Consider the following 24,782-nt stretch of genomic DNA (forward strand, 5'->3'; position numbering starts at 1 on the left):
GCTGGATGGCAGGGCACAGCTGAAGGCTGTGTCCCTGAAGAACTCTACAGTGATGCCTTGGAGTTGGGATGCAGCGTGCCGGAGCCTGAGGACACATTCCACAAGGCTCAAGGACAGTTTCTATCCCACTGTGATAAGACTATTGAATGGTTCCCTTATATGATAAGATGGACTCTTGACCTCACAATCTAACTTATTTGGCCTTGCACCTTATTGTCTACCTGCAATGTACTTCCCTGTAGCTGTGACATTTTACTCTGTACTCTGTTATTGTTTTTACCTTGTACTAATTCAATGCACTGTGTAATGAATTGGTCTGTAGGAACAGTATGCAAGAAAAGTTTTTCATTGTACCTCGGTACAAGTGACAATAATAAACCAATACCAATACCAATGATTGACTTTCAAAAACTACAACCATCTTCCTTCATAGAACCATAGAACACTACAGCACAGAAAACAGGCCATTCGGCCCTTCTAGTCTGTGCCAAAATGGTATTCCGCTCGTCCCATTTACCTGCACCCAGTCCATAACCCTCCAGACCTCTCCCGTCCATGTATCTATTCAATTTATACTTAAAACACAAGAGTGAGCCCACATTTACTACATCAGATGGCAGCCCGTTCCATACTCCCACCACTCTGAATGAAGAAGTTCCCCCTTATGTTCCCCCTAAACTTTTCCCCTTTCACCCTAAAGCCACGTCCTCTCGTACTTATCTCTCCTAATCTAGGTGGAAAGAGCCTACTCACATTAACTCTGTCTATACCCCTCATAATTTTGTAAACCTCTATCAAATCTCAATATCAATTATTGAGCTACAAAATCAAATATCAATATTATGTATAACTCCAGTAAGTGGAGAGATTGCCTCTTGATGCCCATTGAATTCAGTTTTACCAGGTCTCCTTGATGCCACATCCAGTCAAAGGCAGCCGTAGTGTCGAGGGCAGACGCTCTCACCTCACCTCTGGAATTCAGCTCGTTGCCTTGTGTTTGTACCAAGTCAGTAATTTTCTCTGGAGACTCATGGCTCTGGTGGAACTCAAACTAAGAACCTCTGAGCAGGTGCCACTTGTTAGCAGTTGGATGAAGATTGTAGATTGGGGTTGGGATGACTGACTTCCAACACCCATCTTTCTGGTGAATTACCCTGCTCTTGCAAATTAACCATACCTGGACAATTTCTGGGTCTACATTACTACAGCCAGAATATTGTTCGGTTCCGAAGCCTTTGCTGTATCCGGTGATCTCATCTACTTCTTGAAATGGATTGAACATGTGGAGAACTGGCCTTTGTGGTGGTGGTATCTCAGGAGGGAGCCTTCTCTTTGCATTCAGAGGTTGCTTCCACTTTCACCGAGGAATAAACTTCCTCCTCCCATAAGCTATTTCATTTCCCACTGCCATTTACCACTGGATGTGGCACAAGTGCTGAGCTCAGAGGATTAGGAAGATGGTCGCAGGAGGAAGATTCGACAGAGAGCAGTCTGACACTGACTGTGGATATATATCGGGCTAGGAGACTGACATGGGAGCCTGGGAGAACAGATGCAGCACCAGCCCCATCCTGTAGGGGGAGAGGCTATGTGATGAGCATCTGCCTAAGAGGCAGTCCTGTCCCAACGTGCATGGGGCAAGATCAAGAGGCTGTGCCTTGAACACTGACCACTGATCAAATCCCACCATGCACCCGGGACATTTAATGACATAAAACTGGAATGAGTGATAGTGACCATGGATTATTGTTAAAACCCATCTATTCCTATTGGTATTGGTATTGGTTTATTATTGTCACTTGTACCGAGATACAGTGAAAAACTTGCCTTGCATACTGATCGTACAGGTCAATTCATTACACAGTGCAGTTATATTGAGTTAGTACAGAGTGCATTGAGGTAGTACAGGTAAAAACAATAACAGTACAGAGTAAAGTGTCACAGCTACAGAGAAAGTGCAGTGCAATAAGGTGCAAGGTCACAACAAGGTAGATCGTGAGGTCAGAGTCCATCTCATTGTTGTCACGAACCAGCAACAAAAGAAACACACTGAGCATGATTTAGTGTTAAAAACTATTTTATTAATCACTACTTATGATAATATGTAAAATAAAAGTAAAAATGTTAGTATGTTAGAATTCAAAAATGTTAAACCTCGAACGTTAACCCCAAAACTAAACTCTTTGTGTGTGTGTGGGTGGCAAAGTCCAAAACTCCCAGTTCTGGAATGGTTCTTAAAGTTCAGTTCCGCAAGCCATAAGGTGAAACATGAGCAAGGGCTTCTTCAACAACCACTGTTGTCTGAAGATAAGACGTAGACGTAGAGAAATATAGAGAGAGTAAATACGAAATCCAAATGTTCCATGATGGAACCCAAACGACACTTCAGTGTTTACTCGGTAGTGACTTCCTCACCCCGAAAAGCATCCGAATCATGGTCGTCCACACACAAATACCTGTTTCCTTCTACAGGTCAGCAACAAAGTGAACTCCACCGGATTACTTCCAACTTCCATACATGGATTTCAGTGGCAAACACAGTTATTGTTTCTCATCCATCAATAGAGAAAACAAGCAGGCTGGTGTCTCTCTCCCTTCTCTCTCTCTCTCCTTCTTCTTCTGGCTTCTTCAACAACGTCATTACGTCCTTTATCTTCTATTGACATAAGCACGCCCCACACACACATACACACACACACTCTATCTTAAAGGGACTCGTAACATCGTATAAGGGAACCGTTCAATAGTCTTATCACAGTGGGGTAGAAGATGTCCTTAAGCCTGGTGGTATGTGCCCTCAGGCTCCTGTATCTTCTACCTGATGGAAGAGAAGAGAAGAGAGAATGGCCTGGGTGGGTGAGGTCTTTGATTATGCTGGCTGCTTCACCAAGACAGTGAGAGGTAAAGACAAGAGTCCAAGGAGGGGAGGCTGGTGTCTGTGATGTGCTGGGCTGTATCCACAACTCTCTGCAGTTTCTTGCAGTCCTGGGCAGAGCAGTTGCTGTACCAAGCCTTGATGCATCCAGATAGGATGCTTTCTATGGTGCATCGATAAAAGTTAGTGAGTGTCAAAGGGGACAAACCGAATTTCTTTAGCCTCCTGAGGAAGTAGAAGTGCTGGTGAGCTTTCTTGGCCGTGGCATCTTCGTGATTTGACCAGGACAGGCTGTTGGTGATGTTCACACAGGCTATTGGTGATGTTCACTCCCAGGAACATGAAGCACTCAATCCTCTCTCAACCATCTAATGCCCTTCATTGCAGGAAATCTGACATCCTTACTCACTCTGGTCTTTATGTGACTCCAGACCCACAAATGTGATTACCTCCTAACTGCTTTCTCAGTTCATGGACAAATAGGGATGGCCAATAAAGGTTGGCATCGGCAGTGACTTCCACCCCTTGGGACCAGCGGCCCTTAGGACCCAGAAGCCTCAAAGGGATAGGAGGAGGCGATCCCTTGGGCCCTGTGTCAGTCCCACCTGCAGTACACAGACCTTCTGAGTCTCGTAGGTGCCTGAATCCAGATTCTGGCCTGCCAACCAGCTCTTGGGATGGGATCTGACACTGATATGCCTGCTGGTAACCTGAGACTATACCAACAATAAAACCTACCATTATGTAATTCCCCCTGCTCCTCCCCTTTCTCCCAGAGGTGATGCATCCCACAGGAATACATCTAGTACAGCTAGGACCCTCTAGAGCAGATCAGCTCCTCAGGGGATTTGGAAACATACCTGAGCTAACCTATACCATCTATCTATTTTATTAATGCTTGGTTCTTGCGTACATATTAGTTACCTTGCAACGTCTCACGTTCTGTTCCCCAGTACAACATTAAAACACAGGATCATTACAAGGTATCCTTGGTGAAACACAACCACCTTCTGACACTCTCACCTTTATAACAAATGGAAATCAAAAACACAGCAGATGCTGGAAATCTGAAATAAAAATGGATTTTTAGCACCCACAGTAGTTTTTATTTCCAGGTGTCTCCAGATCTGCTGAGTGTTTCCGTGATTTTCTGCTTTTATAACCTTTACAATAAGTGTGTTGCCCTTGCGGGTGGGGGGGAGGGGTGGGGGAGAAGGGGGGGAGTTGGACTCTATGCTTTCTGCTCTGGAATTTAGGCTTAGCTTGGTCCCTTCTGAATGGATGCAGTTTGGACCCAAGTGCCAACATAACCAACTGTCTCTTGCTGCTGTTAATTTATTCTGCAGAGGGCAAATGTGTCAGGGATGAAGAAGTACTGCAGACCCTCCCGGTTGGCACCACCGCAACCTTCTACTTCAAAGATCTTGGCCCACAGGTCGGCTGGACTACGGTGAGTCTTCCTGCCATCTGGCAGTGATTAGAGCATTCCATGCTCAGCGGCATCTCAGTCTGAGGTAGAGCAGAAAGGCACAGAACCGTCAAATCTGGAAGGGAGGTGAGGAGACTTTTCACTCAGGGTTAATAAGGAAAGTTATGTTTATCGTAGGTCCCCTCTCAGAGAGCCCCGAACTGTTTTTAGCCAACATCGTTGTATAGAAGGCAACACGGCAGCCATTTTGTTCACAGCAAACTCCCACAAACAGCACTGTGATAAATAACCAACACCACTGGGATCCAAAACACTCTGCCTGAAGAGATGGTGGAAGATGACCTGAAAAATAGCAAGGGAGTTATTTAAGTTAACATGTCCTTGACAAAAAAAAATTGAGGACTTGGGATTGATCATAGAACATAGAACATTATAGCACAGTACAGGCCTTTTGGCCCACTATGTTGTGCTGACATTTTATCCTGCTCTAAGATCTATCTAACCCTTCTCTCCCACATAGCCCTCCATTTTTCTATCATTAATGTGGCTGTCTAAGGGTCTCTTAAATGTACCTAATGTATCCGCCTCCACCACCACTGCTGGCGGTGTGTTCCACGCACCCACCACTCTCTGTGTAAAAAAACTTGCCTCTGACAAAATTATGCCCTCTCGTGTGAGCCATTTTCGCCCTGGGAAAAAGTCTCTGACTGTCCACTCAATCTATGCCTCTTATCATCTTATAGACCTCTATCAAGTCACTTCTCATCCTCCTTCTCTCCAAAGAGAAAAGCCCTAGCTCACTCAACCTATCCTCATAAGATGTGCTCTCCAATCCAGACAGCATCCTGGTAAATCTCCTCTGCACCCTCTCCAAAGCTTCCACAACCTTCCTATAATGAGGCGACCAGAACTGGACACAATACTCCAAGTGTGGTCTAACCAGAGTTTTATAGAGCTGCAACATCACCTTGCGGCTCTTGAGCTCAGTATCCTGATGGATGAAGGCCAACACACCATACGCCTTCTTAACAACCCTATCAACCTGTGTGGCAACCTTGAGATATCATGAATGCTTTTTCAAAGAATTCATAGAGTCAGAGAGTTATGCAGTACAGGAACAGGCCCTTCAGCCCAACTCATCCATGCTGACCAAGGTGCCTACGTGAGTCAGTGCCATTTGCCTGCATCTGGGTCGTATCCTTCTAAACCTTCCCTATCCATGAACGTGTCCAAACGTCTTTTAAACATTGTAATTGTAACCATCTCTACCACCTCCTCCAGGCTGCTCGTTCTATTTACCCTCCACCCTCTCTGTGAAAAACTTGCCCGCTCAGGTCCTCTTTAAATCTAAAGCGGGCGCAGACATGATGGACTGAATGGTCTCCTTCTCTGCCACAAGCTTCTATTTTTTTGGTGGGAAGGAGTTTCATTTTCATTGACGACTTTTCATTTCACATCTCCTGCCCATTCACTGAGCCCTGTCCAGGCCTGACACCTCTGCATTTCACTCCAATCACCCACCTCAATTGCCTCCTTTCCCCGAGGAAAGGAGTAACCAGGGTGGAGGGTTAAGGGTGGCAAAGTGGTGCTGCTGCCTCTCAGCTCCAGCAAACCGGCCTCAATCCTGTCCGTGTGGAGTTCGCACGTTCTCCCTGCGACTGAGCGGATTTCCTCCGTCTGCTCCAGTTTCCTCCCACATCCCAAAGGTGTGCTGGTTGGTAATTAGTTGGCTGCTGTAAATAGTTCCCAGTGTGTAGGTGAGTGATAGAATCTGAGAGGGAGGTAATGGGAATGTGGGGTGAAGACGTCACAGGGAAAGTTAGTGGAGAATGTGATTGGTCCATGAGAAAGCACACACTGAATGGGCTGAATGGCCACCTTCTATATCATAAGGAGATACAGTTATGGTGTATGGTTACAGAAGAGGGTATTGATAGACCCAGCGTGGTGAGGGGGATGGTCTTGTTCTCCGTACATTGGGTCAGACTCTGCTTCCTCTTCCTACAATCTGCACCCCTCTGCCCCCTCCTCTATCCACCTCCCACCCTCTTCCTGGGGAGTCCAGAGGCTGTAATGAGTGAAGTGAGGGAGCACCTTTAGGAGGTCGGTTCTGGGCCGAGGAGGAGAAGGTACAGCATGGACACAGAGTAGGGGGAGACCACGTGTCTCTTGGGGTGAACCATAGGTAGACAGAGAATGGTGGAGACACGCTAGGATGGTGGGGGTGGTTAGAGGGAAGGGAGGGGGGAGTGTGGAAGTGGGGACTGGTGGGGGAGCTGCAGAGTGGGGGGCGAGAACAAAGGGCAGAAGGAGCAGAGGGCAGGGAGGCAGGAAGAACAGAAAGAGAAGGCAGGAGAGGGGAGAGGAGAGTGTGCAAGTGGGAGAGAGGAGGAAGAGGAGTAAGGGAGCAATGGGGTGGGGAGAGGAGGAAGAGGAGTTTGCGTTGGTGCTGTTTACCCTGGTGTCTCGAATGACAGGAACTTCTCTTTCCCTGTGGAAACAATATCAATTATCATTATTTAATGAATAAAATGCACAGGTCTTGATAAAAGAGATTGAACAGATCTAAATCGAAACCCAAACAATACGTATGAACTGTTTTGACTTTCAAAAATGTTATCAGGATGAGACTGCGACATGTCTGAAGACAAGTTACTCAAATACCTATCAACTACACTCAGATTGTGCCCTCGTGATGAGTTATTTACTACACAGACTATCGTCAGTGGTCTGACCTCTATTCTCCCCTCTTACAGAAAGCAGGGTGCTGTTTTGCATGAATTAAATAAGACTAACATCCCACCATATGAAAAATAATAAAGCAACATTCATGAATGGAAATATGAGCTCGAGGCCCATAGATCCCTCAAAGTTGTCACGCAAGTTGGTAGGGTGGTTAAGAAGGCGTATGGTGTGCTATCCTTCATTAGTCGGGTGATTGAGTTCAAGAGCCGTGAGATAACATTGCAATTCTATAAAACTCTGGTTAGACCACACTTAGAGTACTGTTCTGTTCTGGTCACCTCATTATAAGAAGGATGTGGAAGCTTTAGAGGTGCAGAGGAGATTTACCAGTTTGCTGCCTGGATTAGAGAGCATGTCTTATGAGGAAAGGGTGAGCAAGCTAGGGCTTTTCTCTTTGAAGCGAGAGAGACGACGATAGAGGCATATAAGATCATGAAGAGAATAGATCGAGTGGACAGCCAGCACCTATTCCCCAGGGTGGCAATGGCTAATACCAGAGGACATCCGTTTAAGGTGAGTGGAGGAAAGTTTAGGGGAGATGTCAGAGGTAGGTTATTTGCACAGAGAGTGGTGGGTGCCTGGAACACTGGTGGTAGAGGCTGATACAATAGAGACATTTAAAAGACTCCTAGATATGCACATGGATGTAAGAAAAATGGAGGATTATGGGCTGTGTAAGAGGGAAGGGTTAAATTGATCATGAAGTAGGTTTATATTGATCTGCACAACATTGTGGGCTGAAGGGCCTGCACTGTGGTCTGGTGAACCTTTGCTGAACACCCTCAATTGCAAGAGTATCCTTCCTTGGGGAGGGAGATAAAGTCCTGATGAAGGGGCTCGGCCCGAAACGTCGACTGTTTATTTCCCTCCATGGATGCTGCCTGACCTGCTGAGTTCCTCCAGCACTTCTTGTCTATTGCTCAATATTCCAGGTCTCAGCGGGATGATCTGCAGCAAGATGATTCTTCCCTTCTACTCAACTCCTCTTGCAATGTCGTCCATTTGGCTTCCTAGTTGTTTGCTCTACCTGGACATTAATCTGCAGTGAGTTGTGTACAAGGATATTCGGTTCTTAGAGTCATAGGGTAATACAGCACCAAAACGGGCCCTTCAGCCCAACTGGTCCATGCCAATCACAGCATCCTCCCTGCTAGTCCCGGTTGCCCATGCTCGGCCCCTAACCCTTTGAGCCCCTCCCCTCCGTGTACCTATCCAAATGCATCTTAACTGTTGCAACTGTACCCGCCTCGACCGCTTCCTCTGGCAGCTCATTCCAGGCACTCACTACCCTCTGCGTGAAGAAGTTATACCTCTCCAAGCTCTTCTAAATCTCTCTCCTCTTATCTTGTATCTGTGCCCTCTAGTTGTGGACTCCCCAACCCTGGGGAAAAGACTATGACCGTCCACCTTATCCATACCCCTCATGATCTTATAGACTTCTATGAGGTCACCCCTCATTCTCCTATGCTCCAAGGAATAAAGATCCAGCGTGGCCAACCTCTCCCTATAACTCAGGCCCTCCAGTCCAGGCAGCACCCTCGTAAGGCTCTTCTGCACCCTCTCCAGCTTGACAATGTCTTTCCTCATGAACACTAAATCCTTTCGATCTCTCACCATTTAGAAAGCACTCCAGTACAACCTCCAGGCCAGGCACAAGCACCTGTTAGATTTTGTCATCATCCCTGTGAGAGTTCACAAGGAGCTCTACATCGCCCATGTCATGGCAGATGCTGATGACCGCTGGGCTGGCCTATTCTGTTCTATTATCTCCTTCAGTCCATCTTCAAATCAATAGCAGCAACAGAAGTGCCACCACAAGAAAATTAATGTTGAGAATCCTGCAAGGAAAGCTCTTCAGACAACAGCACACAGGTAACCTGATCCCAATCAGCAGGAGCCACAGTGTGTTCACAATGCCCGCACTGCGCTGAAGTCCACCAGAACTAGAACCTGTGCAGAGATTCATTACCAAAAAACACTAGTGTTGGTTTACCGAGAGTGACCAAGGAAAAAAATAAAGAGGCAACTGAAGTCCGAGCCATAACAAAAATCCTGTGATTAAAGAATACAGGGTGGTGAAAAGAGTGAGCAGGTCTAGCAACTCGATGATAGCTATGAAGCGGGTAATTCTCAATCATACATAAAACACTGATGTGAGGCAAGTACAGAGGAGAGATTGTCAAGGACAGAGGCCGTCAGGGAGTATTTTGAAGTCCTCAATTGAGACCCTGTCCTTGACTCCATCCCACAGTAGACTACCTTCTCCAGCCTCACTGCCATATGTTGGCTGAGAAACCACAAGGCCTTGGGTGTGGATGGCATCTAAAACTTGGTGGAGAAAGATCCTCGGCCTCATCTCCTATGTTTGGGAAGTGGAGGACTTGCCAGGGGACCTCTCCTCCAATATCGTGAGGGCCACATCTCAGTGAAGACTGACATTGATGGTGAAATTCACCATTCCCCGGAGGACCCTGCCACAACCTTTGGCCAAGTGAGGAAAAGAGTGCTTGAAGATCAAGGCCTTAAACCTGGGGAAAGCTCATGGACTAATGGGCAGCAGTGGTCCCTGCCCTCTCGTACACTTCTCGCTGCCTCGGTAAAGCGGCCAACATAAACAAAGACCCCTCCCACCCCGGACATTCTCTCCCGTCCTCCCTCCCATCGGGCAGAAGGTGCAAAAACCTGAAAGCACATCCCACCAGGCTCAAGGGCAGCTTCTGTCCCGCTGTTATAAGACTCTTGAACGGACCGCTTGTACGATAAAATGGACTCTTGACCACACAATCAACCTCGTCATGGTCTTGCACCATAGTGTCTACCTGCACTGCATTTTCTCTGTAACTGTAACATTTTATTCTGCATTCTGTTATTGCTTTTCCCTTGTACTGCCTCGATGTACTGATGCTGTGAAATAATCTGTATGGATGGCATGCAAAACAAAGTTTTTCACTGTACCTTGGTACATGTGACCAAAATAAGCCAATTACTAGGCATGGATTATCAACAGAAGCCACCACAAAGCACTGGAGAGGTGATGTCTCTGCAAAATCCTCCCGATCCACTGGTAGGAAAAGCAAACCCGTGTCAGCAAACTCTCCCAGTCTAACATCCCCAGCACTGAGATCCTAATTACACTCATCCAGTTCTGAAGGGAAGGCCATGTCATTCACATGCCCAACACCAGGTTCCCTAAACAGAGACTCTGCTTCAAACTCCATCATGGGAAGAGATTACCAGGAGTACAGGGGATATTGTCAAAGCCTAATGTAGTAGCCCTCCTGGCTCGTAGCCCATGACCTCTCAAATGGATAGTGTTGGAAACTTGGAGCCCATTTGCTGGGAGCACACAGAAGCCCGGTGTAAACAGGAGAAGGGGCACATGGCTTCGTAACCAACACATCGCTGATCCTGTCAGATACGTCTTGCTCCACCTATGGCAGAGTCTGAAGATCCCACACCAGCTTCATCAGAACCCACAGAACAGTGGAAGCGAGTCATCCTGGATCCTGAGGGACTGACCGGGGAGAAGAGAACGATGGTGTGGACTGCACTACCACCTATTGGCTATGGACTGCAATTGCAACCAGCGAAAAAGTTCTCCCAAAAACTGGCGTTGCCCACTTGAAACAGGATGCAAACAATTTGTCTGAAAGGAATCCTAGAAGGGCTTGGACTGTTGTAGCACGTTGGTTCTCAGGAGGGGTGCTTTGTTCAGGGAAATCAGGATTAGGGGAGATTAAGAACTCGAATAGTTTCCTGTTCTTCCCCAATATTCCATAGAGCTGTACAAGCAGGGGAAAGGTGGAGGCAGATGGAATAGAACAGCAGGAATGGAAGACGAAGTGTGAGGAAATGTTGGGGGTTTGCGACGGAAGGAAGATGAAAAAGAATGAGGGAAGGGCAAGGAATGGAAGTGGAAAGAACGGAGAGGAGAAAAGGGGAGGGGGTTAAGGTGTGGAAAGGAAGAGGCGGGGAGAGAAGGTGGGGGTGGAGGAGAGGAGGGAGGGAGGATGGGGAGCAGGGATGTAACAGGTGATAGCTGGAAAGGAAGATGGAATGAGGAAAGGGAAAGTAAAAGGGAGAGAAGAATAAAGTCTCCAGGAGAGCAGGAAATGGGAAGGGGGTGGTGTAGGAGCAGGGAAAAGTGGGAACGAACAGGATGTGATCAGAGTAGGGAGAAGGATGACCCTGGAGATTCCAGTGTGAATCCGATCAATAATCCATGCTCTTGAGCACCAGGATGTTGAGAGCAGGAGGTGGGGAGGGGGCCAGAGGTCCGTGACATGGCAGGGGCTTCCAATCCATCTTTGGTGTGCTTAAATATGTCCACGCCTGTCATCTCCAAAACCTTACCCAGAAGGGTGGAGGGTATCCCCATTGGCCTTGGGACTATCTGACCGGGGGAACCATCTTGCTGGGAATTCCTGCTTTACTTCTATCTGATGGTCAGTGGACCCAGCGTCCAGCTGTCGGCCGTGGGTGAGGTCTGGGTGCGGCTACGATGCTCCACTTCAACAGGTTGCAGGACAGACAAGTAGAAGAAACTGGGACCCCGGCCCAATCTATGCATCCGCATCTCAGGGTGCAAGGCCAGGGGACACGGTGGGGGAAAGCAACTGAGACTTCGACTTGTGTTGGTGGCAAACGCTACGGGAGGTTATCCCATTTATCAGAAGCAGAATCAGGCTTATTATTACTGTCTCGGCATGAAATTTGTTGTTTTGAGGCAGCAGTGCAGTGCAAGACATAAAATTACAATAAATTACAAAATAAGTAAATAGTGCAAAAAAAAGGAACAACAAGGTAATGTTCATGGGTTCATGGACCATTCAGAAATCTGATGGCGGAGGGGAAGAAGCTGTTCCTGAATCGTTGAGTGTGGGTCTTCAGGCTCCTGTACCTCCTCCCTGATGGTAGTAACGTGAAGTCATGTCCCGGATGGTGAGGATCCTTGATGATGGATGTCGCCTTCCTGAGGAACTACCTCTTGAAGGCGTCCTCGATGGCGGGGAGGGTTGTGCCTGTGATGGAGCTGGCTGAATCTACAACCCTCTGCAGCGTCTTGTGATCCTGCACATTAGAGCCTCCATACCAGTCAGGATGCTCTCCACCGTACATCTGTAGAAATTTGTAAGAGTCTTTGGTGACATACCATATCTCCTCAAACTCCTAACGAGGTAGAGCCACTGGCTTCCTTCCCCTTAGTTCTTCAGCATCTGAATGGGGAGGTGGTTGCATGGTACAACAGTGACTATGGTTTAGGGCACGTGATCAAGAAATTTCTACCTTACATCATCCGCATTCCTTTTGGTCGCCATGTCCAGCTGCCCTCTTCAGATAAGATTTATTAGTCACATGTACATTGAAACACACAGTGAAATGCATCTTTTGCATAGAGTGTTCTGGGGGCAGCCCACAAGTGTTGCTACGCTTCCAGCGCCAACATAGCATCCCCACAATTTCCTAACCCGTATGTCTCTGGAATGTGGGAGGAAACCGGATCACCCAGAGGAAACCCATGCAGACACGGGGGGAACGTACAAACTCCTTACAGACAGTGGCCGGTATTGAACCCAGGTCACTGGCGCTGTAATAGCCTTACACTAACCGCTACACAACCATGCCTGTTTGCACATCAATGAATCCCATTTGTGCTTTGACTGCAGGTGTTCCTGACAGAGTACGCAGGTCCGCTCTTTATCTACCTGCTGTTCTATTCTCGCCTGCCTTTTATCTACGAGGAAGAGTATGAATTTACCACCAGCCCTCATACCGTGGTGCAGTAAGTACACAGGGTGTCTGGTGCTCACAGCGTTTCTACATCACAGTCTATGACAGGTATGGAGAGGGAGGAAGAGTTAGTAACCCTGATCTTGGGAGTTCTGAAGGGAGGTGAGGAAACCCAGTGTTCCAGCTTTCTCTGGGTCTGGCTGAGCCCCTGAAACAACTCTGCCTGACAGGTTTGGCTCTCCTTCAGGAGATGGGTTCATCCAGGTGCCCTTGGTGGGTCTGGGTTACTGATGGTGCTGGGGAGGGGATCCAGCATCGGGTGGCCTTCAGGTTGCCCGGAGCAGGTCTGACCCTGTAGGGCATTGGACCTGAACCCTGTGGGGAAGGCTGAGGGAGAAGGTCATAACTCTGTGGTGAGGTGGCATCTATGCTGAGTGAGGGGAGATGGGAGAGGCAGGAAATCTGGGAGGGGGAGCATCGCCGCTCTTCCAGAAACTGCACTGTAAGGCCATTTGGCTCTTTCCTCCTCCCCTTCCCCAGCCCGTCCCCACCCCACTGCCCCCCCCCCACCCGTCGGCTCTCTCAGTCCTCTGAACTCAGCAGCCAGATGAAGCCTCACTGTAATGTTTCAGCAGCCGCCCTGCTTCAGACGGCAGGTTAGTTTCCTGACACTCTCTCCCCCGCCACTGAAGTGACTGGATGTTGCCTTTGGGTTTGGGAACTTATAACCATCCCGCACCCTCTCCCACCCAACTGGCCCTCCTTTACCCAGTCCTCCCCAACCCCGTGCCCCCCCCCCCCAACCCCCACACCACCCAGTCTCCTGCTCCTTCCCCACTGGTTCAGGTTGTTGACCTATCATCAGAACTGGCGGTAGTTCAGAGCTTTACTAACCGGGCTCTTCAGCTCTCCACCAGGTGGAGGGCGTGAACATCAGCATTGCCGTAGGATTTCCCTGCCTGTGCCCATATTGCACTCTTCCTTGTCTCTTCCAGCTTGGCTGGTTTTTGCCATTCTTTCCACTACGTCAAAAGACTGATCGAAACACTGTTTGTGCATCGGTTTTCTCACGGCACAATGCCTCTTCGCAACACCATTAAGGTAAGCACTCCCAAGCTGTTGATCTGTAATAAACTCTCTTTCCAACCTGACTCCAAGTGTTACCCTGTGAACGGATGGATTTGGAAGTATTTTATGTGGTTGGCGCAGATCACTGAAGCAACGCCATCGAAGTGACAGAGTGTTGCTTACAATTAATTTGGTTTATTCGTGTTTAGAGGACAGCCAGCTGAAAATATATCATTAAGCTTTACGTAGAGGGAGCCAGTGTTGGGAACTGCAGGGGCTGCCCACTAATCCCTCTCTGCATGAGATTAGCACCATATCCTGTTTAAACAGTGAGAGACTTTCAGGGATCTGGAGAGAAAATGCTGCCATGGCAATCATTCTGAGAGAGTCCACTGTAAGTCGATGGTTATGCACACCTTTGATACAGGGAGAGAATCCTCCCTAGGGTTAAAGGAAGGTGAGAGTCTCTGCCTGTGGCTTTACTCACTTTGCACATGTCACTTCTTTTGATCTCATTACAATTGAAGGTACAGGAGGTGAGTCCAATCAGCCACCGATACTCCGGTGGCCAAAGGCAATCTTCTGTACACCACATAAACCATTCAGATAGAGTGATAAAGAATGTGTATGGCATGCTTGCCTTCATTGGTTGGAGCATTGAGTACAAGAGTAAGGAAGTCATGTTGCAGCTATAGAAAACTTTGGTTAGGCCACACTTAGGGTATTGTGTGCAGTTCTGGTTGGCTCCATTACAGGAAGGTTGTGGAGGCTTTGGAAAGGGTGTAGATAGGGTTTACCAGGACGCTGCTTGGATTAGAAGATATGAGCTATAAGGAGAGGTTGGACAAACAGAGACTGAGGGGAGATCTTCTAGAAGTTTATAAAATTATGAGAGGCATAGATAGGGTAGACAGTTAGAATCTTTTTCTCAGGATAGAAATGTCAAGTACTCGAGGATATTCATTTAAGGGGAAAGTTTAAAGGAGATATGCAGGGCCAGTTTTTTACACAGAGAGTGGTAGGTGCCCGGAATGGGCTGCTGGGGGGAGTGGTGGAAGCAGATACAATACTGGGATTTAAGAGGCTTTTAGATGGACACATGAACATACGGGGGAAGGAGGGATGGGGATCATGTGCAGGCAGAAGAGATTTAGTTTAATTTGGCATCATGTTTGGCCCAGACATTGTGGGTTGAAGACCCTAATCCCGTGCTGTGCTCTTCTGTGTTCTATGTAAGATGATCAGAGGAATTGGTCAGACAAATAGAGAGAAACTACCATCTTTGGAGGGGTTGGTATTGATTTATTATTGTCACTTGTACCGAGGTACAGTGAAAAACTTGTCTTGCATACCGTTCGTACAGATCAATTCATTACACAGTGCATTGAGGTAGTACAGGGTAAAAACAATAACAGAATATAGAGTAAAGTGTCACAGCTACAGAGAAAGTGCAGCGCAGGTAGACAATAAGGTGCAAGGTCATAACAAGGTAGATTGTTAGGCCAAGAGTCCATCTCATCATATAAAGGAACCGTTCAATAGTCTTATTCACAATGAGGAATGTAGCCTTACAGATGGAGCATTTAGGAACTCTGAGAGAGGAAATCTGGAAACCACTCCCCTAGAGTTGCTGGGGCCTGTGGGTCAATTGGAACTAAGATTGGTAGGCTTTAGTTAGGCAAAGGTGTGAAGAGTTATGGATACAAGGCAGGAGATAGAGTTGAAGCATGGATCCGTTAGGATCTAATTGGGCTTGTGGGGTGAATGACCTAGACCCATTGTATATCATGTGAGGACAGCCCTGAGAGACAGCTTTGGATGATTATTTCTAGCAGGCAAAAGATTTTTAACAACTCCTGTGTACATGATGGCGAACCACACCCATGAAAGCTAAAGAGGTCCATCCATGTCTACAGATCCCTCAAGGTTGCCGCGCAGGTCGATGGGGTTGTTAAGAAGGCGTATGGTGCGTTGGCCTTCATTAGTCAGGGTATTGAGTTCAAGAGCCGCAAAGTAATGTTGCAGCTCTATAGAGCTCTGGTTAGACCACACTTGGAGTCGAGTGCATTGAGTGGTAGTGGTGCTACCTGCTGTCTGAATGTCATCCTTTGCCTCCACAGAACTGTTTCTATTATTGGGGTTTCACTGCGTGGCTGGCTTATTTCATCAACCACCCCCTCTATACACCTCCCTGTAAGTAACAATATATTGTGCACTCCACATCCCAACAGCTGTCAATAGTCCATTTTAAGCTGCACTTGGTCCTAATTTGCTTTATTGTTTTTTACAGTATATGGTGACCAACAAGTCAATCTGGCTCTGGGCACTTTTCTGGTAGGTCACGCTATCCAGTAACACCTAATGTTTGCACTGCCTCCACTTCCATTCAAATTCGAGGCATGAAGTTATCAGTCTGTAGGATAAAGACATCTTTAGTGGTTAGAATTTACTTTATGCTGTCATAAAGGTAATCAATAATTACACCAACCAGATGTAAGGTGATGATAACAAAATAGATTAAACTCACTCCTGTGCAGCTTCTCTTACTCAGTTCCTTGGGATCAAGGATGACTTTCTTCCCTACAGTTCTGAGGCGGCTGATGAGGCCACTGTGGAACCCACATGACCTCTCCATTTTAAGCAGTCATGGACCAGGGATTCACAGAAGTCAGGGATGATGTGACTTAATTTTCAAGGAGAGTTTGAGATCATTCTTGAACTGGTTCCTCTGCACACCTGCTAATCCCTTGCTTGTGACAGTGCTCAGTTGGGCATGTAAATGATGTGTCCTACTTATTGGTCCCAGAGTAATTAGGGCCTCAGTGCTGGGGATGTTTGCCTGGGAGAGGATGCTAGTGTCGAATTCACTTATCCTTCCAGTGCATTTGGAGGATTTTGTGGGGACAGAATGGTTGGGATCTCTCCAGTACTTTGAGGTACTTGCTGTTGGAAGTGCACATCTCAGAAGAGTGTATGAGCACTGTTGCCTGTTGGACCAAGAGCTTTGTGCTGGGTTTGAGGTCTTAACCTTCACTCTTTCCCCCAGACAGCCAAAGGATGTACTGGCATACTGGAACCAGTGGGAAACTTTGTCATTAATGCCCGTCTTTGCTGAAGCTACAGAGAGACTGCATTATCTCTCATTCTTTATTGTCGAGCATATGGTGTTGTACAGTGAAGGCAAGCTGTAGATGTATTGTGTAAAGTTCACCATCTGATATACTTCAATGAATGAGTCAATGACAATTTAGGATTTGGTGTCTAAATATGCGCATACACAAATGTGGTCTACATACAGCACCTCAATGACTGAAGTTGGAGTAACCTTGGGGTGGAAGCAGCAAAGGCTGAACAGTTTGTTCTTGTCTTGTAGATTAGCTCCAATCCAGCTGGGAGACGGTTAAAGGTGACATGCAATATTGTGGCAAGAAGGATAGAGGGAAGTATTGGGGCAATGATGCACTCTTGCTGAACACCAGTCTGCACTGAGATTGGGACACTGTGGACCCATTGATTAAAATCATGGTTTACATGTCATCATGTAGCAGACATAAACTGGAGATGAATTTCTGAGGACAACAAATTTTGAGAAGAATATTCCACTGTCTCTCTTCTATGCTATAACACCTCTGGGGTCCCCCGACATGTCCTCCTCTTTCCAGATGAGGACAATCTGGTTGTGAATTTGTAACTGAAGTTTCTCTCTGTCATGTTTTAGAATTTCAGCAAGGACACCATCTGGTCCCAAGGCCCTGTTATTTTTCAGCTGGTGAATGGACACTTGGTTTCTTGTTGGTCTTGGGTGGCAGTGAGGCTGGACTGGATATTTTCTGTAGGATGGAGCCAAGGACACATGTATCAAACACAGAGTCATTGACTGCATCTGTGTTCTTGATAATCTCTCCTCCATTCTTGGCTGTCAGTGGCTGGGGCTGGAGGTGGTCTTAAGAACATAAGAACATAAGAAATAGGAGCAGGAGGAGGTCATCTGGCCCAACAAGCCTGCTCTGCCATTCAATAAGATCAAGGATGTTCTGGCCATGGACTCAGATCCACCAACCTGCTTTTTCCCTATAACCCTTAATTCCTCTACTAAAGCAAACATCTATCTAACTGTGTCTTAAATATATGTAATGAGGTAGCCTCTACTGCTTCCCTGGGCAGAGAATTCCACAGATTCACTAGTCTCTGGGAAAAGCAGTTTCTCCTCATCTCCGTCCTAAATCTATTTCCCCAAATCTTGAGGCCATGTCCCCTAGTTCTAATCTCACCTACCAGTGGAAACAACCTTCCTGCCTCTATCTTATCTATCCCTTTCGTGATGTTGTATGTTTCTATAAGATCCCCTCTCACTCTTCTGAATTCCAGCGTTGTCCAGCGTTGTCTTGACAGTGTTGTAAAATTTGTGCGTGTTGTGATTTTCAGTGAGTTTCTGGACCTCGTGCACCCTTTCCAACCACCACTTGTTCTTTGGGCCATGGGTTTCTGTGGGACCTCTAGTGTCTATATAGCTGTTTCTTCTCCCTTGAAGCACGGTGGAGCTTCCAGTCCAAAAACACCTTGCGTTCTGGATTTCCTGGCCATTTTTATGAAACCAGTCCTTGTTCTTTCTGGTGGAGAAGCCAAGAGCCTCTTCACGTTAAGGTGGACTTATGGCAGTGCAGGTGCTGTGGACACTCTGTTACTCTTGTTAGTTGGGAGTTGTCAGGTTGTCTCTGAGGTGAAATCTGAGAAGAGATTTCTTTGGGAGGGCCTTGGTAGCTTTGACATTGTCTTCTTTGTGGTAGTGTTGCTGTTGCTGGTGCTGTTTCGGGGCAAGATGATGGAGAGAGCAGAGCAGATAAGGCAGTGGTCAGTCCGACAGTCATCAGCACCTGTGAAATCCTTGTGGTCTTTCACTCAGGTGATGACGTAATCTACCAAGGGCAACGCCTGGACCAGTGGTGTCGTCATGAGTTCTTGTGTGGCGCTGGTGATGACCAGATGGTGTTGCAAACATTTCATCAGCCGAGGACATGTTGGGGTTAGCTTTCTCTACTCCCTCCATGCTTATCATACCTCCCCAGAGGATTGCATCCTTTCTATCCCTGGCACTACAACTGTCCAGGAGAATCAGTTTGTCTCCCTCTGGGACACAGGCCTGGAGTTTCTTGAGGTCAGTGCAGAAGTCCTCCTTGGCCAGAGTATGTTCGTTCCAGAGGGCAATGAGATGTTACTTCTCACACAGGGCTTGCTGCTGAGACACCAGATTAGCCTGTACTTGTCGACAAAACTTGTCCCATGAAGATGTGTTCCTCCAGTCTGCCCTTCTAAAAGGTGGGCTTGTTCCTTGAGCTGGCCATGTCCTGCACTTGATAATGGAAGCGGCACAGTGGCACAGGAAATAGAACTGCTGCCTCATAGTTCCAGTAATCTGAATTTGATTCTGACCTCAGACGCTGTCTATGTGGAATTGCATATTCTCCCTGTGACCGTGTGGGTTTCCCCTGGGTGCTCTGGTCTCCTCCTGCACCCCAAAGGCACATGAGTTGGTAGGTTGATTGGTGAGAGGGTCAGGATCAAGTTGATGGACAAGTGAGAGAGAGTAGGTGAGAAGTAAGATAAAGGGGCTTGTGATTGATGGGATTGCTCTCAGAGCCAGTATAGACTCAGTGGGCCAAATGGCCACCTAGTATGTTGTAAGGAAAGGTGAGAACAGTGCGCTGCAGACGATGAGCTGTCTATTACCATATCGTTGTGTTTTATGCATCATTGTAGGTGTGTGAAGTTGGGAATTTCTCGATCCACATCGCCCTGAGAAACCTGCGTTCAGAGGGTAAGCACCTGCCACACTGTCTGTGGCCTTTCCATTTGTCACCTACTTCTGTCCATGTGATTCCATGTAAGGAGCTCAAGTTAAAAAAAATTCAGCCTTGAAATTGGATTTTACCCATTTTTGATTTTGCCTCAGCACCAAATCAGGAGTCACTAAAAAATCTGTAAAATCAGGGCAACCCCATTTTAAGGAATCACTTTCGTGATTTTATCCCCCTTAGAACTGCTAGAACTTGGTAGACTGGTGTGTGTGTGTCTGTGTGTGTGTGTGTGTGTGTGTGTGTGTGTGTGTGTGTGTGTGTGTGTGTGTGTGTGTGTGTGTGTGTGTGTGTGTGTGTGTGTGTGTGTGTGTGAGTGAAAGGAGAATTAAACTGTCCCTGCTGGGACATCATTTGCAAGAACGACTTCCAACCTGCCGTGTGACTTGTACCTTCTTTCCTTCTTTTACGGCAACTGAAACATAAAGGGTACAAGTTGCAACCTTTCAATCCAATTTCCATCAAAAAGTGCGCTGTGCACATTACTGAAGTCATCATGTGCGGGAAATACAATGGGGAATGGACACCAGTGTGAGATCAGTGATGGGCTGGACTTCTTGAAACAGGGCAAACACTTCAAAATGTAAGAAAAATGCTTCTTGTGGGAGTATTAGGCATAAAATAAAATGATGCAGATGTTTTATTTTAATCCAATTTCTAGGCTCACTTTTTGAATCTGGTTTGAATCTGGCCCCACCTCATCCTACATGTACCTACTATTGGCATTCCCATATTCCTATTGGGAATCATTTTGTACATTCACCATTCAGTTGGAACAGAGGAGGCAGAAGAGATGTTCAGCAATTAAATGAAATTAACTCCCTTGTATGTATCACCCATCACAGCCTCAGAATGATCTGCTTCCCAGCTAATTTACTATATTAATCAACAAAGTGCACTCAGTAAGGTCTTGCAGACATGGATGGGAAAAAGAGATTGTGCTTTTGTGTAGTATAATGGTTAGTGTAACGCCATTACAGCAATAGGGTTCAATTCCACCGCTGTCTGTAAGGAGTTTGTACGTTCTCTCTGTGTCTCCGGGTGCTCCGGTTTCCTCCCACATTCCAAAAAAAGATGTACAGGGGTTAGGAGCTGTGAGCCTGCTGTGTTAGCGCTGGAAGATTGGCGACGCTTGCGGGCTGCCCCTAGCACATTCTCAGTAATGCAAAAAGATGCATTTCTCTGTGTGTTTTGATGCAAGTGTGACTAATAAATAAATATCTTATCTAATGTGGTGGTGGCCAGCACATTTAACAGAACTGTTTTGGTGTCTGAGAATCTTTCTGTCTATCCGAGAAGGCAGATGAGGATGTGGTTCATTCTCTCGTCCCACTGGGCAGAACAGAAATATCAGCCTGGGTTCTGGGTTCACACACTAGAGCAAGAGCTGAATCCAAATCCTCCTGACTCAGCTACCACCAAAACATGGCAGGCAGTGGGATTTCTGCTCCTCCATTTTCTTGTGTCTTCCCTTCTTCTTAGGGATTGAGGGTGACTGGCTTCCATTCCAGTTCTGTGGATATTGAGGTGACTGATGAGGCCAATGTGGGACACGCCGACTCTGCCATGAGTGGGCAGGAGGTGCTGACAAAGGTGGGTGGGTGGGTACTGTGGGTGGTGGGTTTAAACTGGGCTTCTGCATGCTCCTGGTGAACAGGCTTCAGGTTCCCAATGCCATTCCAAATGCTTCCTCTCCAGTTTGAGCAGTCATAGAGTTACACAGCATGGAAAACAGGCCCTTTGGCCCAACTTGTCCATGCGGACAAGTTCCCTAACTGAGCTGGTCCCATTTGCCCGTATTTGGCCCATATCCCTCTGGACCTTTCCTATCCACGTACCTGCCCAAGTGTCTTTTAAATATCGTAATTGTACCCGCCCCTACCACTTCCTCTGGTAGCTCGTTCCATATACCCAGCACCCTCTGTGTGAAGAAGTTGCCCCTCAGGTCCCTTTTAAATCTTTCCCCTCTCACTTCAAACCCATTCCCTCTAGCTTTGGATTCTTCTACACTGGGGAAAAAAATCCTTATCTATCCCCTTCATGATTTCATAAACCTCTATAAGGTTACCCCTCAGCCTCCTATGCTCCAGGGAGAAAAGTCGTAGCCCATCCAATTTCGCCCTGTCCGGTCCTGGTAACATCCTCGTGAATCTTTTGTGCACCCTTTCCAGCTTAGTGACATCCTTCCTGTAGCTGAGTGACTAGAGTTGTACACAGTCCTGGGATAGAGATTCCTAGGGGTTGTTGGGATTTACACCTTTTTAAGGAGAGCTTGAGAACATCCGTGAATCTTTTCCTCTGTCTGCCTGGTAATGTTTCCCTGTAGTGGAGTTCAGGATAGAGTGTCTGTTTCAGGAGTCTGGTGTGAGGTGTGCAAATGAAATGATCTACCCAACAGAACTGACCGAGTGTAATTGGAGCCTCAGTGCTGGGGAATGTTGGCCCAGGGGAGGATGCCAATACTGGATTTGTTTATTCTACCAGTGGATTTGGAGGACTTAGCAGAGGTAACGTTGGCCATATTTTTCCAGTGATTTGAGGTGCCTGTTCTAGTTTGTCCATGTCTCAGAAGGACACAGAAAGACAGGGATCATTTGATCTTCAAACTGTCTTTTGGCCGAAGACTGTGCTGGCACACTGCGGGTAATGGTGAATTTCTTGATTGATACCTGCCGTTGCTCTGATGTGGCTCCTGAGATATTGGAAGTGGCCCATATTTTTCAGGGTCCTTTCGTGGACATTTATTGTCAGAGAGCTGTGGTGGGCAGTTTGCGGTAGAGGACCTTTGTTCTGCAGATGTTTGTTGGAGGGCCCCTCCTCTCACACTTTCAGTGAGTGAGTTGACAATGATTTGGAGCTCAGCCCCTGACCATGTGCATCTGCAAGCAATCTCTACTTACTGCAGCCTGATAAGTGAATTTGGGCTGATCTTGATTCTGGACTGCAAGTTGAACAGCCTCTGACTTGATCTGTAAATTAGCTCTCACCAGTGGTAACTTATCGGAGATGAGGTGCAGGATTGCCGCAAGAAAGATACCTCTGTACATCTTCCATTATAAGCAAACAAATGGCACGTAACCATTTCCCACTGTGAACTCTACTCAGAAAACTAACCTATACTTTTTATGGAACATTGTAAGATTAAGCAACAAACAATGTGCTGGAGGAACTCAGCTGGTGGAGCAGCATCTGTGGCAGGAAAGAAATTGTCGACGTTTCAGGTCGAAACCCTGCATCAGATTGTAAGATTAAGCTTGCTAGAATGGAACACTTGCAAAAATAAAGCTGGTTTCTTTACCCTTACATGTGAGCTAACAGTAACTTGCTCTCATCCATTAATTTAGAGTCATAGAGTGACACAGAACAGAACTTTGGCCTGCCGAGTCTGCACTGATCATCAAACACCCATTTACACTAATCCTACACTAATCCCATGTTATTCTCCCCACAATTTATTGGGGGTTGTGAGCCCCTCGCTCCCACTGCTTGCTCTGCTGCTTAGGCTCTAGTGCTCAATGAGACTAGTTTGCTGCAATTAATACTTCAAGGGATTTCAAAAAAATGTTACTTAAACCAACAGGAAAGTCTTAATCTTAGCGTGAAATTGGGAAATACATCACACAGGAAACCTTTCTGGAGTCTCAGGGTGATCGGGCAGTCTGCTGTTGTTTGGAAGTACTCATGATCTATGTGCACCCATCTCCTCCCCAGGATCCAAGATGCGCAGGATTCCTCACCCGACGAAGAACCCTTTTACCTGGCTCTTCTTCTTTGTCTCCTGTCCCAATTACACTTATGAGGTACGTTCTGTGCCAGGAGCTCTCACACATTTGTTACGATTTGAACCCAGCAGAGATGCCACTTGTAATCAGTAGTGCAAATTGCCTTCATTGATGTGTTTCAATCAGAGTATGAGAAGTACTATTGCAGGGATGGTGATAAGGTTTGTGTTAACATGCTGGATGTAAAACATACCTCCCCCATTCAGTGCTGAACCTTATTGCCGGGTACTATCCATATCAAGGGCTGGCAGTATCAAGATCTCACTGCCAGAGCTCAAAGTGATCATAGTTTTAGCACTTAAAGCTCAGATCCTACATTTAAAGAAATACAAGTGATAGGCAAGAGACCCTCTCAGGTGTTAGAAGCTCAATTCCTAGAACACCACATGAACCTGGTGCCTCCATCTGACAGGAGCTGAGAACTGAGTTGGACAGGGTCACAGTGTGAGAGTTTGCATCCACTTTGTATCCAGTGAAGGGGGAAAATACTGTTATTTAATATTTTTTTATGTCATAATCCTGAGTCCTTTATTACAGATATTATTTCTTCTTTATTGTAAATGTAGTCTTTAATGCTTACTAAAGTATCAGTGAGTGGGTTAGTAATTTGCCTTTCATTATATCATTATCTCTAGCGTAACTTACATATGTGAATGTGTAACCTGCTGTGTTGCAGTTAAAAGTAACTACTGTGCTGTAGTTACTCAGATGGCCAGTGTTTCCAAATCAGTCTGTCATCATCTCAATCTGTTCGCCTTCTCTAGGTAGGATCTTGGATTGGTTTCACTATAATGACACAGTGTCTTCCAGGTAGGGTGGGTTTTGCATTCCTGATAAAAAATAGTCAATGTAAATGTAATAACAAAGTCTCCAAGAGCATCAACCTAATTCTCATTTAACACTTTCTTTCCGTTGTCTTTCAGTTGGACTGTTCACCCTAATAGGTTTCTTTCAGATGACTGTCTGGGCTAAAGGGAAGCATCACATGTATCTGAAGGAGTTTAAGGATTATCCCACCATGCGCATGCCAATAATTCCTTTCTTGCTATAACGTAGAAAACTGGATGCCACAAAGACAGAGTCCTCTTGGCAGAAGTTTTTATCTTTGTTGCTGGTCTTTCAGTGCATGCCATCTTTCAATATTGTTTTGCAGTTGAAACCCCATAAAATGATGTTATTGACTCAAATCTCTGGCTGCAGTGAACTGTCCCAAATCAAGAACATTATTGGCTGATTATTTTAGTACTCCTCTTCATTGCATTATAAATCAGGTTGATCCAAGCGTTGAGTCTCCCCTGTTC

General features: G+C 46.5%; 1 protein-coding gene across 1 annotated transcript in view; it reads left to right on the forward strand.

Annotated features, from left to right (window-relative positions):
* Window positions 1–24,532, forward strand: part of LOC127568413 (very-long-chain enoyl-CoA reductase-like) — a 69,507-nt gene extending 44,975 nt beyond the window's left edge. Inside the window, exons 5-13 of the mRNA XM_052012111.1 lie at window positions 4,222–4,325; window positions 12,716–12,831; window positions 13,775–13,880; window positions 15,968–16,040; window positions 16,138–16,181; window positions 19,605–19,662; window positions 23,411–23,499; window positions 24,246–24,291; window positions 24,405–24,532. Coding sequence (XP_051868071.1) covers window positions 4,222–4,325; window positions 12,716–12,831; window positions 13,775–13,880; window positions 15,968–16,040; window positions 16,138–16,181; window positions 19,605–19,662; window positions 23,411–23,499; window positions 24,246–24,291; window positions 24,405–24,532 — 764 coding nt within the window. The remainder of the gene's footprint in view (window positions 1–4,221; window positions 4,326–12,715; window positions 12,832–13,774; window positions 13,881–15,967; window positions 16,041–16,137; window positions 16,182–19,604; window positions 19,663–23,410; window positions 23,500–24,245; window positions 24,292–24,404) is intronic.
* Window positions 24,533–24,782: the final 250 nt, after the last annotated feature.

This window comes from Pristis pectinata, chromosome 3, assembly GCF_009764475.1.
Source record: "Pristis pectinata isolate sPriPec2 chromosome 3, sPriPec2.1.pri, whole genome shotgun sequence".
Lineage (NCBI taxonomy): Eukaryota > Metazoa > Chordata > Chondrichthyes > Rhinopristiformes > Pristidae > Pristis > Pristis pectinata.